The sequence below is a fragment of the Hippopotamus amphibius genome, chromosome 1 (assembly GCF_030028045.1).
Source record: "Hippopotamus amphibius kiboko isolate mHipAmp2 chromosome 1, mHipAmp2.hap2, whole genome shotgun sequence".
NCBI classification, from domain to species: Eukaryota; Metazoa; Chordata; class Mammalia; order Artiodactyla; family Hippopotamidae; genus Hippopotamus; species Hippopotamus amphibius.
In genome coordinates this window covers 31,416,186-31,431,816 of record NC_080186.1, presented here as the reverse complement: position 1 = coordinate 31,431,816, position 15,631 = coordinate 31,416,186, and the positions used below count along the sequence as shown (strand labels likewise).

The 15,631-nt window shown below is 41.9% G+C and overlaps 1 protein-coding gene across 2 annotated transcripts in view; it reads right to left on the bottom strand.

The window, feature by feature from the left end:
• Positions 1-15,631, bottom strand: part of MACF1 (microtubule actin crosslinking factor 1) — a 304,215-nt gene that overhangs the window by 119,760 nt on the left and 168,824 nt on the right. Inside the window, exons 31-36 of one of the 2 annotated variants that reach the window (XM_057706161.1) lie at positions 13,590-13,697; positions 13,310-13,408; positions 11,828-11,980; positions 11,444-11,532; positions 8,873-9,008; positions 151-5,610 (exon numbers count right to left, since the gene is read on the bottom strand). In XM_057706161.1, coding sequence (XP_057562144.1) covers positions 151-5,610; positions 8,873-9,008; positions 11,444-11,532; positions 11,828-11,980; positions 13,310-13,408; positions 13,590-13,697 — 6,045 coding nt within the window. The remainder of the gene's footprint in view (positions 1-150; positions 5,611-8,872; positions 9,009-11,443; positions 11,533-11,827; positions 11,981-13,309; positions 13,409-13,589; positions 13,698-15,631) is intronic. The other variant, XM_057706146.1, reaches the window with a different exon arrangement.

The following is a 15,631-nucleotide window of genomic DNA, read 5'->3' as shown; positions in this document are numbered from 1 at the left end:
CATCTACTGCCCTGAAGCGTATGTCTGCAGACAATTATACATAAGAAAACTCAGCATCCAGTCAAGAGTTTTAGCATGAAAGTAGCTACAACAAACATATATATATACACACATACACATTTACACACACACACCCACTGGGTAACTTACTTTAGTGGCTCTGAAGGGCTCTGGGTTAACATTTGTTCCGCCAGGTACAGTCATGAAGGGGGTTTGTTCGCTGCCAGGGCTCTCTCTGAGCTTCCCCTGTGGTGTCTTCTCATCCATCTTCATTGTAGGGCATGACATGAGGAGCACCATCTCTTCTTCACTGGTCTCTGGAATAGGACTAATGGTGGCATCCTGTTGCCCTGTACTCTCTATTTGAGATACATCTTTGGAAAGTTTCTCTGGGAGAAGGGACACTGAGACTCTGGGAACTCCCTGAGTCACTATGCTTTCAAAGGACCCTGTTTCTGCACCTGTAACTATAGGATGTGACATTTTTAGGAATTTCTCCCCAATTATTTCCTGAGTTGTTACTCTTTCAGATTCAAGAATTCTGCAATGTTCATGATCACTTTTGTTGTCCTGAGGATAAACGTCCTTTCTGTCTGAGAATTCCAGATAACTGACTTCTTTGGAGCCTACTCTAATTTCTTCCAATTTAACAGTGCTTGTTGAGTCAAATGGTACTTCTTGGTATGATTTTTCTTTATATTCATTAGACGAGAAAGTCAGATCTTTGGTTTCCCTAATCTTAAAAGTAATACAAGAATCTTGATAATAATTGGTCTCCTCTCTGGTGGTTCCTTGGAAAGACTTGTCTGTTGTGAAAACTGGGGATGTGTCCACAACTTGGGCTTCTCCAACTGGTTCCTGGTAGTGTAATCCTTCAGGTCTTGAGGTCAAGGAAGACAGTAGTTCACTCTGGGCCCCATCAGTAACTTCTTGAGATAAATTTTCTTCTGGTTTTAAAGTCAAGCAGAGGCTTAAATTTTTGGCATCCCCTTCACTGACCTGATTAGAGTTGAAGAATGTTAAAGCATCTTGCTTTCTTACAGAAATTCCTTTGGGTGTCATTTGGGAAGAAGAATCTTCAGCTTCACCAACAACAGAAAATCCCAGCTCCCCATCAGTTTCTTTCCCTTTTTCACTTATAGTTATTTCCATAGGTTGACTCTCTATATTGGAGTGACGGTCATCTCCAAAGCCAGTTTTCGGATTCAGGTTTTCTTCTGAAAGAACTGCTGGTTTGCACGTTTTAACACTTTCTCCTACAGTCATTTCCCCCTTCCCTCTCTTACCTTTCTCCCTGGTTTTCATTGGTTTCTGCATAACCTGCTGACTCGGCAATTTGCCTGAAGTTTCACAATGTGATTCTTGTACTTCTGAAGTAATTTCTCCTCGGTTTTCCCTCATTTCTTTAGAGTCTAGACCTGATATAAACTCTTTCACGTGGGAAATAATTTCTGTTTGTGCCACTATTTTTTCTTGCTTTTCCTTTGTATTTTTTTCCATGGTATTATAAGCCACCTTTTTGGGGTTAAAATCACAAATTTCTGAGTGAGGGTGTGTCACTGAACCCTGGCCCAATGATTTACCTTTACCATCATTAGGAATTACGATACTGGAAGATTCTTTAGCATCTGGAGAAGATCTCTTACCTTGATCCCTGCATTCCAATTCCTTTAACGAAACTTCCCTGCTCTTTTTTGCCTGTTCCCCATCAGAAACTTTCACTTTAACCTTTTTTTGTGCAGACTGGTTTTCAATTTGAAGTAATTTCTCACTTTCTCCTTTACCATAACTCATTTCATCAGCCTGACTGCAAGCAACTAACCTTTCCTTTCTTAGAAATTCCTTCTTTAGTTCACATACTTCAGTTCCACCTTGCTTTTCAATCTGAGCCTGGTGATCACTGGACTCGAAGGTATCTACTTGGATTATAGCTGCCAGTTCAGGGCTGATAAGTCTTTTCTCAACAGCGTCCTTTAAAGTCACTCTCTGACCGTTAACTATGTCAATAATTCCTCCATCTAACACCTGGCGGGACGCAATACTCCTGACCATGTTTTCATCCACTAACTGCTGTTCCAAAGCTGATGCCAATGTCAATCTTTCTCCTGTGGCAGTGTCTATGATTCCGCCAGCATTTGCCTGAGCTTCCAGGATCTTCAGTGTAGCTGCAAAGTCTACTTTTCCAAGCTTAACTGCTTGAGACAATGTAAGTACTTTGTCACTCACTCCATCTTTAATTTCTGAGAAGGGAATTACTTCTAGATATCTCTGTCCAGATTCAACATCAATCTTACACTTTTTTACTAATTCTGAATAGGGAACAATTCTGTAAGTCTCAGGATCTATAACTGCATTCATCATTCCTGAAGACACTACTTCTTTATTAGTTAATAGTCCTTCTTTTTCAGCTTCTGCCAAGGTCAATCTCTGGCCAGAAATGAGATCTACAAAGCTTCCAGTCAAGTCCTGAATTTCCTGGATTTCTCTTTTCAAGTCCTGGGTAACGAGATCTAATTTTATAGCTTCAGGGAGGGAAACAGTTTCCTTTGTTTCAGGATGAGAGAATTGATGGAGACTTAAGTTCTCAACTTTTCTGAGTTGCTTGGCTAAATCTTCATCAATGATGCCATGTTTAAAGGCATTATCAACAGAAAGTCTCATTCCAGATATATGGTGAATGATACCTCCATCTACCACCTGCTTTGTCAACAACTGAATGGCCTCATCTCTCTCCAAAAGTCCTCTGTCAATGGACTGCACAATTGTTAAAGAGGCTTTGCTGTCAGGGTCCATAATTCCAGTTGTTTCCATTTGTAAGCTAATTAATCTCTCCCTAACTGTTTTTTCAGCATCTCTGCCTTTGGAAGCTTTCTCCAGATTTATAAGCTCTGTCTGGTCAGCACTGTCCACCAAGCCAAGAGTTGAGGCCAAAGTTACTGAAACCTTTTTGCCTCGTTTCAGGTCAACAATTCCACCAGTTACCACCTGCCCCTCTAAAATTCTGGTGGCTGTTTGTGTGTCAAGAAGTCCAACGGCAACTGCTTCCTTCACAGAGCAGAGGGTGTGGGTACGAGGGTCTAAGACACCACTTATAGCTTTGTCTGACATGAGGACGTTGTGTAACAATTTCTCATCCATCAGACCTTCACCAATGACTTCTTCAGTTGTCAAAGACTCACAGTTCTGAGAGTCAAAGAAGCCCCGAAACATGTTCAGCTCTCCCATAAGTTTCACAGCGGTGTGACTGGGCACAAGTCCTCGGGCTATTGCTTCATTTAGTAAGAGCTTTTGACCTGTCTGTTCATGAAAGATACCGCCTTCTAGTAACTGTGCAGATAATGTATTTAAAGTAGCTTCTTCAAGCAATTCTGAAGGATGACTGCATGACAGGGAAGTTTCAGTGCCATTAACTTCCTCGCCTGTCTCTTCTAACAGCATCATACTACCCCCTGCTGTGTCGAGTCCTCCTGGACTTTGTCTATGGTCATCTCTACCCAAAGATGTCTTATTTAATGCTTTCTTTTTGCCCAGAGAATGAATATTCTTATCCTTTTCAGACTTTAGTTCTGATACTGAAACTAGAGTTTCCTCTACCTGAAATTCTGACTTTTTGCTTTGGGGTTTTATGAGAGGTCTTCCAGTTTCACCTAAAGTATATTCAATTTCAAGTGTGTTTGCTTGTTCTTTCTGACACGTAAGGGAAGTCTTTCTGAGAGTCTGCCATTCTTCCTTTGGTGATTCAACAGACAAAGGATCTTTGTCCTCCACGAAAGTCACATCTTCTGCTTCCTCAGGAGGTACGCTAAGGAGAAGTCCTCTGCTGACATTTTCTCTGGTAGACACTTCTATTTGGTCTTCCTTTCTGGTACTGAACAACTGCCTTTTAAACTCTGACTTGACTTTATCTATGACCTTCAAAGGATCAACACTGGTGTTTCCCACCTTTTGCTGCCCTGCAAACAGGTCCTGTTCAGGATGGTCCTGTTCAGGGTTCTCCGCAGCAGGGCCTTCTGTTTCAACAATGGTCTTTTTGCCTTTTGCTTCAGTGCCATTTGTCTGATCGGGATCTTCTTTGTTCTGAGAGGAAAACTGGAACTCACGTGGCCTCACGGTCAGTCCATCACAGAAAGTTTCTGTGCTTTTCACATTCACCGATTCTTGTAATTTCTCAGGCCTTTCTGGTCTCTGATGCCCACTTCCAAACACTTCTGGAGGACCTGCCTGATCACCTCTTGCTGTTAATGCCTCAAGCAGCTCACTGTCCAACAGGAGCAGCCTCTGTCCATTCCGCACGTTAACATAGCTGTGAGTCATCAGCTGAAACAGCAGCTTCTCGTTATGGCTTGCGATCCCCTCAGTTTGGCCCTTGCTGCATGGCACACCTGTCGCTCCAGGAGTCGTGTTCAATTTGCTTCGTTCTATAGAGACTGCTAATTGCATGCGGGGCATCACATCGGGGATACAAACTGATTTCAAGTTATTGGCAAGATCTTTGTCTAATATACCGTTCTCTATTGCTCTTTTCCAGGACCAAATCTCTGTGGTTGCTGGTAGAAATAGGGCTTCAATATGCTGTCGGCCACTAAGGATTTTATGAGCTAGTTCAGTAGACACAATACCTTGTTCCAGGGCATCTGTAATTGGGAGAATCTCTCCAGACTCAGGCCATAGCAACCCCATGAATGACCAAAGGGACTCCAGCATCACAAGGGCAGTCTTAGCAGCTACTAGATCATTGCTCACTGCTTCATCTATTGTCAGCCTATGCCCAGTGACAGTGTCTATGATGCCTCCTGTCTGAAGCTGCCTTATGAGAAGAGCACAGGCCATATCTTGGTCAATCAAATTATGTCTCACAGCTTCTCCCACTGTAAGTCTGTGTCCTGTTCTTGGATCTACTATGCCTCCAGCAAAAAGCTGAGCTTCCAGCAGCCGGACAGTAACTTGCCTATCTATCAGCCCTTCCTGAACTGCACGGAAAATGCTAACCTTCCGGCCTGATTTCAAGCTCACCATTCCGCCTGCCAACTGCTTGACAGGCAGCAATTTCAACCCTGATTCCTGGTGGACGATACATCTCTGCATCAGATCCAGTAAACTAATTTTCTCAGCTGTGTTTGGGTCTATCAGATTCTTGGATGATCTCAGGTGAGACTCTAACACTGAGTGAAGCCATCCAGAAATGAGGCCTTGGTGAAAAGCCTCCTCTAGGTTAATACAGCTCTCATCAGGGGGGAGACTGAAGCCTCCAATTGCCAGTTGAGCTTCTAAGATTTTCAGTCCAACTTTCTCACTGATTATTTTCTTTTCAATTGCTTCCGCCACAGAAAGAGGGCCTTTGTTCTCAGTAAGCCTGCTGATTAAGGACAGGGCATCCTGTAGCTCCCGGAGCTGCTGGTACACCTGGGGATTAATGAGGTTTCTGGCTAGGCCCTCCTCCAAAGACAGCTTTTCACTGGTCTCAGGGGCAATGAGGCCAGACATGATAACCTGGGATTCCAGGAGCACAAGGCCTGTGTCTTGGTCAATGAGGCCTTTCTGCATGGCTCTGAAGATGGGAAATATCTCCACTGTGCCTAGGTCAATCACCCCAGCAACTGCGCTGCAGCCCTAAAAGAAAAAATGAAAAAGAAAACACTGAATCAGAGAAGCACAACTGTTGAAAGGAGTCATTCAAAGAACTACAGTATATCCAATTCTGACAAGAAAAACCCAGCCTGGGATGAGCCCCAACCTGCAGGGAATGTTCTGAAGCCTGGCAGTGTTAATGCTAAAAAAGAATTTTTCTCAACTAGAGAATGTTTAACATGGCCAGAAGTTCACAGATTACTCAGGGGACGGTAGCATTGAGCATATCTGAGTGAAAAGCTCTACAAAGTAGCAAGCAGTGAAAGTGAGGGGACAGCTATTTCTAAGACTAAATCACCAGACACATACCAGTTCCCCCAAAGTGAGAATTCGACCCCATAGAACAACTTCTCAGTGCTGCAATCCACGCAGAAGACTCCTGAAGTAGCACTTCCCTGCTGATCAGTTCAGCAGGATCGGTCCACAGGATTAGAAGAGAGATTTAAGCAGCCCAAGAGCCACACGACTGTTGTACAGCTCAGTAAATGGTCCTCTGTATATTACTCAGGCAGCTGTTTAGCAACAGGGGCAGTCACGCTCTCGGCAGCCAATGCTAGTGTCTCCCAAGGTAATGGCTCTGAGCTAAATTACCTCTAGAAATTGGAAGCAGCAAGTCAAGGAAGGAGCAGACTGGGGACCCTTGACTCTGGAACCACTAATAACTGCCTCCCCAGTCAGATCCAGAAGAGCAGGAAGGATAAGCACAGTAGAGCTGCATCTTACACAGGAGCTAGGTACTAAGGACATAGACTGAGGCAAGCCTTACGCATTGTCAAAATTACCCTTACAAAAAAGCCTAAAAGCAGCTTCTGAAGAATTCTTATTTTGAAGTTTTTCATCGCAGAAGGCTGTTATTCACAAATTAAATCATTCAAGTGTTTTACCACTTAGAACACTTCATCACTTTTACTAATCTCCAACTTTCTACTTCTTATTAGTGTTCACTGTCTTCATCTTCTATACATGCTTTTACCTGTCCCTCTTTGGTCACTATTATTTTTTGACCCTTATTTAATTCTTAACTCATCCACAGAGGATCTTATTGAAGCAACTGCCAATCACTTCCTTGCCTCCTATATACTGCATTGCACTCCTGTCTCAGTGAGAAGCAAGCTCCATAACAGCAGGTACGCTGCGCATCAGATGTCCAGGACTAGTACCAGCAGTTAAAGAAACATTTGGTGAAAAAATGAATAAATTGATAAATAGTAAGGAAATCCTTAAAATCATTAACCTATTTCCCCCAGATTTTAAAAACATGCCCTAAGGATTTCAAGCTTGATTAGTTGCACACTCTCGGAGATGCAGAATAGATAGCAAACGAGGAAACAGATCTGATCTGGGTCTCATCTTCATCTCACTGTGTTTGTTCAAATAATGGAATAACTGAGAATTCTTCACACTGTTTAGAATATTACGTGTTACTCTTCATCCTCCCTTGGTTTTCTGACGCAGAAGGTATACGGTAAATGTATCTTACGTGAACCTACTAGTTTTCTAGTCTGTAGAGGTTGAAGGAAAAATCCCACTGGCATGTGACTCTCTGAAATATATGAAAATTTCCTTTTACAAAATCCATGTAAAGACTATTTAGAAGCAGACAATATGACAAAGGAAACGATTCTTTGGGGGAACTTCTAGTTTCTTCTGTGAATTCATGGAGTCTCAGAAATGCTGGTATTGAAAAAAGGCCTAGAGACTAGTCAAAGAGAAGAGACTGTTCTAACACCCTCGTAATTGGAGGATAGGCTGGAATCACTGAGCTGCGCAATAATCCAGAGAACTTCATTTCAGCCCCAGCAAACATGGGCATTCTGACCTATACAAGCAGAAAAAGACAGAGGGAGAAGAGCAAAGAAAACATAAAAGGCTTCTACTTACCAGAGTTGCAGGGTGTGCCTTGGGCAGATAAGAGACAGAGCCTTATGGAGCAGCTCAGCCGTATCGCACACACAGTGTAAGCTTGGTGTTAGCGTCCAGCATGCGACTGTTTGTTTTTTGCAAAAAAAGAACCCCAAACAGGTCGTCCTCTTTTCCCTTTGTGCATTTGTGCTTAAACTCCAAAGGGTTAGTGAAACTTGTAAGCAAGGATGTCAGTTAATCAGAACAATACTTCACATGAAACACACGCACGGTAACAGGGCACACATCATGCTCAATGTAGTGGTGCTCAGCGGCTTGACTGTTTCTTTCTTTCTTTCTTTTTCCCCTTTTTTAAACCTTTCAAAATGAGAACTGAATGTTCTCAGCAAGCAATTGTTAAAACTCTTCATGTACTCCCATATATGGTGAAGCAACAAGCCATTAGAAGTGGGCTACCTCACAGAGAGAATGCTAAACCAGCACGTTCTTTTTGGAAATCTGCTCTCAAATAAATCACAGCTGGTTCTGCCTTGTGGTCTTTACAACTCTAGCTCCTGCTGCACAAATTTCATGACCAGAGTCAAAGCACGTTTTGTCTGAATATCATTTTGAGCATCATCTAGACCAAATCTGATCGCCAAAAGGAGCTTCAATTTTGGCCTGCCCCACAGAATTTGGCCATTGCTTCACAACATAGGAAATAAGCAGGCAAACACACACATATATCCCCGAGACACATGTATATAATATGGTAAGTTTACATATACACACAAGTATCCAGGAAGAACTTAGGACAACCAGCAGGAACTTAACAATTTCCACGTGGTCCAGGAAATGAACATGAGAGGGAGCTGGTGAAGATGTCACATGATGGGGTGACTATGGGTAAGGGGAACCAGCGTCTCAGTCAGTGCAGCTAATCCACCAGTTTGTTTTGTAAATTAACATTCCTCATTTATTTAGTAGATAGAGAAACAAAGTACGGGGGGAAGAGGTTCGTGGCCTTTACTTCCCAATATTCAGAACCCTTGGCTATCGACTTTTGAGTGACAATGCCACGGAGGAACCTTGCTGCCTTCTGATCACATATAATCTAGCATTCAGGTTCTCCTGGACTGTGGTCTGCCACAAAATGGAAGATCACACCGTGGCGAAACAGGTCTAAAGGGTTAGCCGTAAGCGCCTTCTAGTGATTTTGACTGACCAACACATCATGGAACCCTTGTAAAGAAACACGAGACAAATGGCTGCTACGGTGAGGTTAAAAATTAAGTCACACGGGTCATGGAAAGCTAGTGATCACGACTCTCAGTCAGCAAAGCTGCCTTCATATTGTGCACAAGGCACCCTCCCAACATTTGGAAAGAAAAACTGAAAGTACCTTTTGCTCTGTCTGCTGGGCCAGCTGGCTCTGAAGCTGCTGAAGCTGGTTTGCTGAACCGTCACAAAGGTCATGGTAAGCCTCACTCAGGGCATTCACGTGCTCAGATATCTGCTCCTTCTCTTTTTCTGAGAGCCTGGAAGATGAAGCAATACAGCTCTTTTAGAGAAAAACCTTGCCCCAAACTCTCCTCTATTGCTTCAAAATGACTTCTCCACCTTGGATTGTATCCTTCATCACTGTTCACGACGGATCATCTGGTCGGTCTTCCGTACCTACTGAACACCTTGGCATCTAGTTCACAGTTTTCCTGTCTATCGCAAACCAAGTCATGATTCGTGGTGACGTCAATGCTCACGTTACCAATTATCTAACACTCGATGCTTGTAGTCCTGTGACGTTCTCAATCCAAAGGGCCTCCATGCCACTCCAGCCCCACCCACACACGGCAAACTTGGATACTGCCATCATCTAAAATTACTCCAGTTCTGAAGTTTTAAACTTCAAGAGTCTATTATCAGATTATAACTTCAGATTATAATCCTACCTGGCTAGTTTCCTTTCTTTACTCCTATACCTCTTCTCTTTTAAAAACAAAATATCTTAAAGAAACAAAAGAGAAGAATAAAACGTACTCTCATTTACTCATTACCCAACCATCCAACTTTACCAAATTTTATTGTAGCATTTCACCAGATTTTCTTCAGATCCTTTTCTCAGACATAACACACTACAGATAGAATTAAAGTCCAATGTGTATCTGTCACCAAACCAGTTCCTATCCCTCTCTCCCAGAGGTAATCACCATTTTGAACCTGGTGACTTTTGCAAGTTCCTTTTTTCATTCTACATTGTGTTTTTGAGACTGCATCCTGTGATTCATCTTATAACTATCCATCAACCTACTGAGATTTCCCAAACCTTCCTTGACTCCTCCATTTCTCTTAATCCATCAGGTCTCTCCATCATCTTCAGTTTCTTCTCTTCAGAGCCCAGACCCACAGTCCACCATCTCAACCAGTCCCTCTCTATCATCTCTGCACTCTCTCCTAACAAGACTCCAGCCCCAGAGTAATCAAACTCTTGGGCTTCTCTGTTCCCACATGTAGACTAAGTCTATCTAGTGGGGGGATTCTAAAACCATGTATCCACAGAAGAGGTCTTTCTGGTTTCCAACCTCTACTGGACTTCAATGCTTCCTGACAATCCTCTTGGAGGGTCCCACTATAACTTTCAGCAAACAATCTCTCTCCCTATTTCAAAGAGAAAATACAGATCACTGAGCACTAATTCTCTCACTTCCTGACCTCACTTCTGGCATATTTACCTGTATCCATACCTTTTCTAATCTCCTTTTCCTCAGACCTCAGAGAAAAAGCTGTCTCAGCTCCTGTTTAAGGTTGTACTTTCTACCCATGGATGAATTTTATCCTTTCCTACATCCTCTCCTATGACTTCAATCTCTCTCTCCCTTTTGGACCTTGAGACTCAGTCCATTAATACATTTAAGTCCCTTTGATCTTTTAAGAAAACAAAACTCTTTCTTGATCATAAACTCTAAGTATTTGCTGTATTATTTCTCTGCTTTCCCATGACCAAGCTCCTTGGGAGAGCAGTCTGATTTCACTACTGCTACCTTCCCCTCCTCACGTGCTCCCCATTACTCCAAATCTGACATCAACCCCAACTTTTCACCAGTCACCAAAAGCTTCCAGCTAGCTTGCCAAATTTAATAGCCATGCCTCAGTCTTGACCTTTCTTGACTTTTGACCACTCCCTTCTTTTTGGAACTCTGTTCTATCTTGGGTTCTGAAGTATCACTCATAATTTCCTCTTTCTTCTCTAAGGCTTCCTTTATAGGCTGAGAAGCCCTTGAACCCTTGTAAGCTCATCCAGTCATGGTTTCCACTATGCTGATGACTCAAATCTCTGTCACTTTAAACTTCTCTCATTAATTCTAAATTTACACAAAAAGCTGCCCACTGGACATCTTTTGTGGAACTACGTAAGGCATAGATAATGTATCAGGTACTTCCGAATACACACATCAGGTTTACCCTCTGATGTCCCATGGGTTCTTCACATTCATAACGTCTGAAACTAAAGCTGCCTCTTCTTCCCCTGTGGTCGCTGTCTTGGTTAGCAGCATCACCAAATACCCACTGGCCTGGGCCAGAAACTGGGAGTTATATCTGATAACTTTCATTTGTCACCAACCCTGTAAGTTCACTATCCTTAATATCTTTTGAATCTTTGTCCCCTCTCCATCTCTCGTCGTTCTTGCCTCTGTCATCAGAACAGCCTCTTAACTGGTCTCTCAGGCCTCTAATCTTGCCCCATGTTTATCCATTCTCTATAAAACTGTTCTAGAAACAAAGTCCAATCATGTTTAAAATCCTTCCCCATCGTTGACAGGTAGAATGCAAACTCCTCAGCATGCACTACAAAGCTCTTCATAATCTGGCTCTTGCCACCCTGAATTCTCCAGCCCAAATTCTCATCATGACCCGAAGTTTTAGCCAGGTAGATCCAGCCCCCCAGGTGTGCCACAACCTCACATTTAATACTCACTTATGACCATGCTTGGCCATGAAGATCTGTGAAGTTTTAATGGCCTCAGAGACTTGTTCCCTCTTAGTTGTCAGCTCCTCTGCCAGGACCTATGCAGGAGAAGAAAAAAGTCTCAGAACCCAAGAATTTAAAGAATCAAAAGTCATTTGAAATAACTTAAAATCCTAGGGAAAAACCTAGCTTAGGTAAGATTATTATTACCACCATATATAGTGATGCAGAAAGCAGAAGTACAAATGAGATGACAAGTTTAAGTCCTGAAAGTTAACATTTACTGCGATAATAATCGTTCCTGGGTGGCCCATATGTGACTTATATTATCCCACCTAATGAGTAATCATATATTACACAACCCAGGAAGTGACAGATGGACCTTCTACTCACCTGCTGTTCTAAAATAGCTTTTTCAATGTCTGTTGATTCTTTGGTCTGGGATGAGGTAGCTTTGCTTTGTGTACTCTTTGCTAGGGTAGACACCCAGCCCAAAAGTTCTTTGACCTTCTCCACATGTTCCTGTTTTTCCTCTTCTACCACTTTCTAGAAGAGGAAATAGAAAATCAGTGTCTTGGTCAATGTCTTACTAGACCGGCCTGATTCAGAGTTCCTAAAATAGAGACATGAAAGTTACCTAAATCAGTAGCTAAAATAACCCCAAGTTAAATATAATTTACCCAGCCTACAGCATTGCTCACCAGGGCCTGTGTGATACTAATAGCTAAATTCATTACATCTAGGTTAGCACTTTGCTATAAAAGCACGCTGTTTTCACATGTGATAGGCAGTCAATAATTATTTACTGATTTAAAAAAGCCCTTCACATATAGCATCTTACTTATTTTCATAATTCTTAGATTTACAGGTGAAGAGGTGGGCATCTACAGAGATTAAATGAGGTAGGTGCTGACACAAAGGAAGTCTTCTGCTAATTGATGTAGGCAAAGTTGGCATGGGTTAATGTTTCCAACAGGATTTCTTTTATAAGAGTTGTTGAACATGTGGAAATTTGTTGTGCAAAGACATAGATTTTTATAATTACAAAAAGACTGCATACTCATTACCACGAATTCAAACAATCTGAAATGCATAATATATGTCCCTTTAATCTCATTTCGCCAGGAATTTGGTATATATATTCCTAAACTTGTTTGTACGCCCATATTGTACTTTTGTGGTACAATAGTACAGCATAGTTTTATTTTTACTGAAATCATAATTATACATAGTATTCCAACTTGCTTTTTTCCTCAAATAATATATTACAAATATCTTTCCTTGTCAGTTCATTTAAATCTATTTCATTATTTTTAACAGTTTCATAGCATTCCACTGTATGGAATTTGGATATTTCCAACATTTCCTTTTAACAAATTATGCTTTGTTAAAGATCTTTGTTCACATCCCTTTCTTCAAGTTTATTATGTTTCTGTAACAAAGATACTTGGAAGTGGGAGTGTTGGACACAAGACAGTCAGTCCTCATTATTCACTAGAAGGCTGTGATGTGCCTTATGGAGAAAATGTGCTTAACAAGCTTTGTTCAGGTTGAGTTTCTCAGCCATGAGTTCAACATTAGTGAATCAATAAGATATATTTAAAAATGTGTTTTTAAACAAAAACACACATAAAACCAGGTTGTGCATTATCCACTGACAAAATGCTGTGACCAGAGGCTGGCAGGAACCTAACCCTGTGTTCCCCTGGGTGCAATAATTCAGTATTTGCTGGTGCAGTACGCACAGTGACTTCACGGAACACGACTACTGTGAACAATGGACATCAGCTATGTGTGCATTTTAAATTTTGATATATGAGGTGCAGGCTTTTTTAATTCTACTTTCAAGATGATTTAGGACCCAGTTGTCCTCACCTCCTCCTCCTCCAGCCGCCGGAGCGCATCACTGATGTATTTCACGTGCTGAGTTGTTAAGGTCACCAATGCCGTGTAGCGAGTCCTTAAGTCCATGAACTGTGGTTACAAAAAACAATTTAGGTAAGTTATCTGCCAGAAAAGTCAATTTTAGTAGTTGACAATAAGAGGAAGTTTTCGTGAAGTCACAGGCTTGACAGTAATCATACTGTAAGGCTGCAACAAGCGAATCCCTCCTCGAGGGAGGAGAGTGGCGCACGTTCCTGCCCCACCCTTTCACCTCTTGCGTGATGGCATCTGATGAGGAAAGCATGCGACGGCGCTTGCCCGGGGATTTCTGCTGTGATTCCACAAAGGCCTTGTACGTCATCAATTGCAATTCATAGTCCTGGGGGAAGAAGATATTGCACTGCATTTACACAGGGCTCATAGCTCACACACATCACGCAGTAGCATCACAGCATTTCAATGGTGAAAGGCATTTTGACGATCTTTTAGAATAGAGGTTAGCAAACTTTTCCTGAAAGTTGTACTGTCTCGGTCACGGCTACCCACCTCTGTCACGGCAAGAGAAAGCAGCCGTGGAAAGTAGGTAACTGAAAAAGCATGGCTGTGTTATGATAAAACATGACTTAGAGACACTGAAAGCTAAAGTTCATATAATTTCCATGTGTTGTGAGGTATTATTCTTCTGATTTTTTTTTACAGCCATTTCTCATGGGCCATATAAAATAGGTGCGCAGGCTGGATTCAGCCTGTGGGTCACAGTTTGCTGACTCCTGAGTTTGCAGTTTGTTGTGTGCTGACCACATCCTTTCACCTCACAGGGAGTGAGACAGGAAGTGAGTTTCCCTAGTTTAACTCAGTGGGTAAGCGACACAGTCGGGATTGGAATCTATCTTCCGCCCCTAAACCAGTGCTCTCCTCATGTTGCCACTCCAGCCTGTCACTTCCTCTGCAATCCTGAGAGTGATGCCCTGGTCCAGGCCTCTTCATAGCTCACATGATGATGCAACAGCCTCTTCCTCTCCTGTTCAGAATCTTATCTCCAACTTATTTCCTGCCCTGCTACTGGTATAACTTTTCTAAGTCAAAAAGATGACCACTTCGTTCCTCTGTTTGAAAGCCCTCAATGAGCTAGAGCAGAGCTTCTCAAATATCAACATTCACCTGGGGATCTTATTAAAATGCAGATCCTGATGCAGCAGGCTGAAGATCCTGCATTTCTGACTAGGTCCCAAGTGATGTCAGTGCTCCTGGTTCAAAGACCATGTTTTGAGGAGCAAGACTAGATGGTAAAGACAAAGGTACTGAACAAGGCCTTTCAAAGGCTGGCCTCAACCTTCCCTCTCATTTTCCACAATCACTGTTTCTCATGTAAAATACACCTTCTAGCTATACCAGAATAGCTAGAATTTGCTATTTCCTCATATAATCATTGTATTTTATTCCTCTGTGCCTTTGATCATGCAGTTCCTTTTGCCTAGAACGTCTTGCTTTCTGTTGTCCACTTTGAAAATTCTAGACAGGAGGAAAATACTGAATGAGTTCATTAAGCAGTCTATTAAAAAAACAGTAGTAGTAACAATAAAATATTAACAATAATAAAAGCACCTGCTACCATTTATTGAATGTATCTTAAGTTTGAGGCATTGTCCTATGTATAAATTATCCCATTTAATCTTTGCAGTCACTTGGTGAGGTAGTTACCGTTCATATTTTGTAGATCTAGCAACAGAAACTCAGAGTGGCTAAGTGTTTGCTCAAAGTCTTAAGCCTGGAAAATGGTGAGGCTAGGATTTTAACTCAATTCTTTGTGACACCAAGTCTTCTGTTACCAACTGAAGAAATGTATTCATTACAAAACTATTTTCTGTGCATCTACTATGTGCTTGTCATTGTTCTGAGGGCTATACACAGAGTGGGGAACAAGTCAGAAAAGACCTCGCTCCCCTGGAACTTACTTTCTAGTGGGAAGGCACATGTTAAACAAATGCCTTCTTATAAATATGGAAGAACCTCAGATCATTTTTATTTAAAGACCTTATCAAAGAAATAGGGAGTGGGGAGCCAGATCTTCCAAAGCCTCATAAACTACAAAAGGATTTAGAATTTTAGTATGAGTATGATATGAAGCCATGCGACAGTTCTGAGCAGAAGAGTGACAGGATCTAATCTATCATGTTTCAGCTATGGTAAGGTACATGTTTCCCTCACACGTTAGTATCTCTGAAATTTGGGATATGTCTTGTTTGGCACTTGCATCATTGGTGGAGTTTCTCCCTTTTTGGTAGTGCATAAAATAACATGGCTTATAATCAG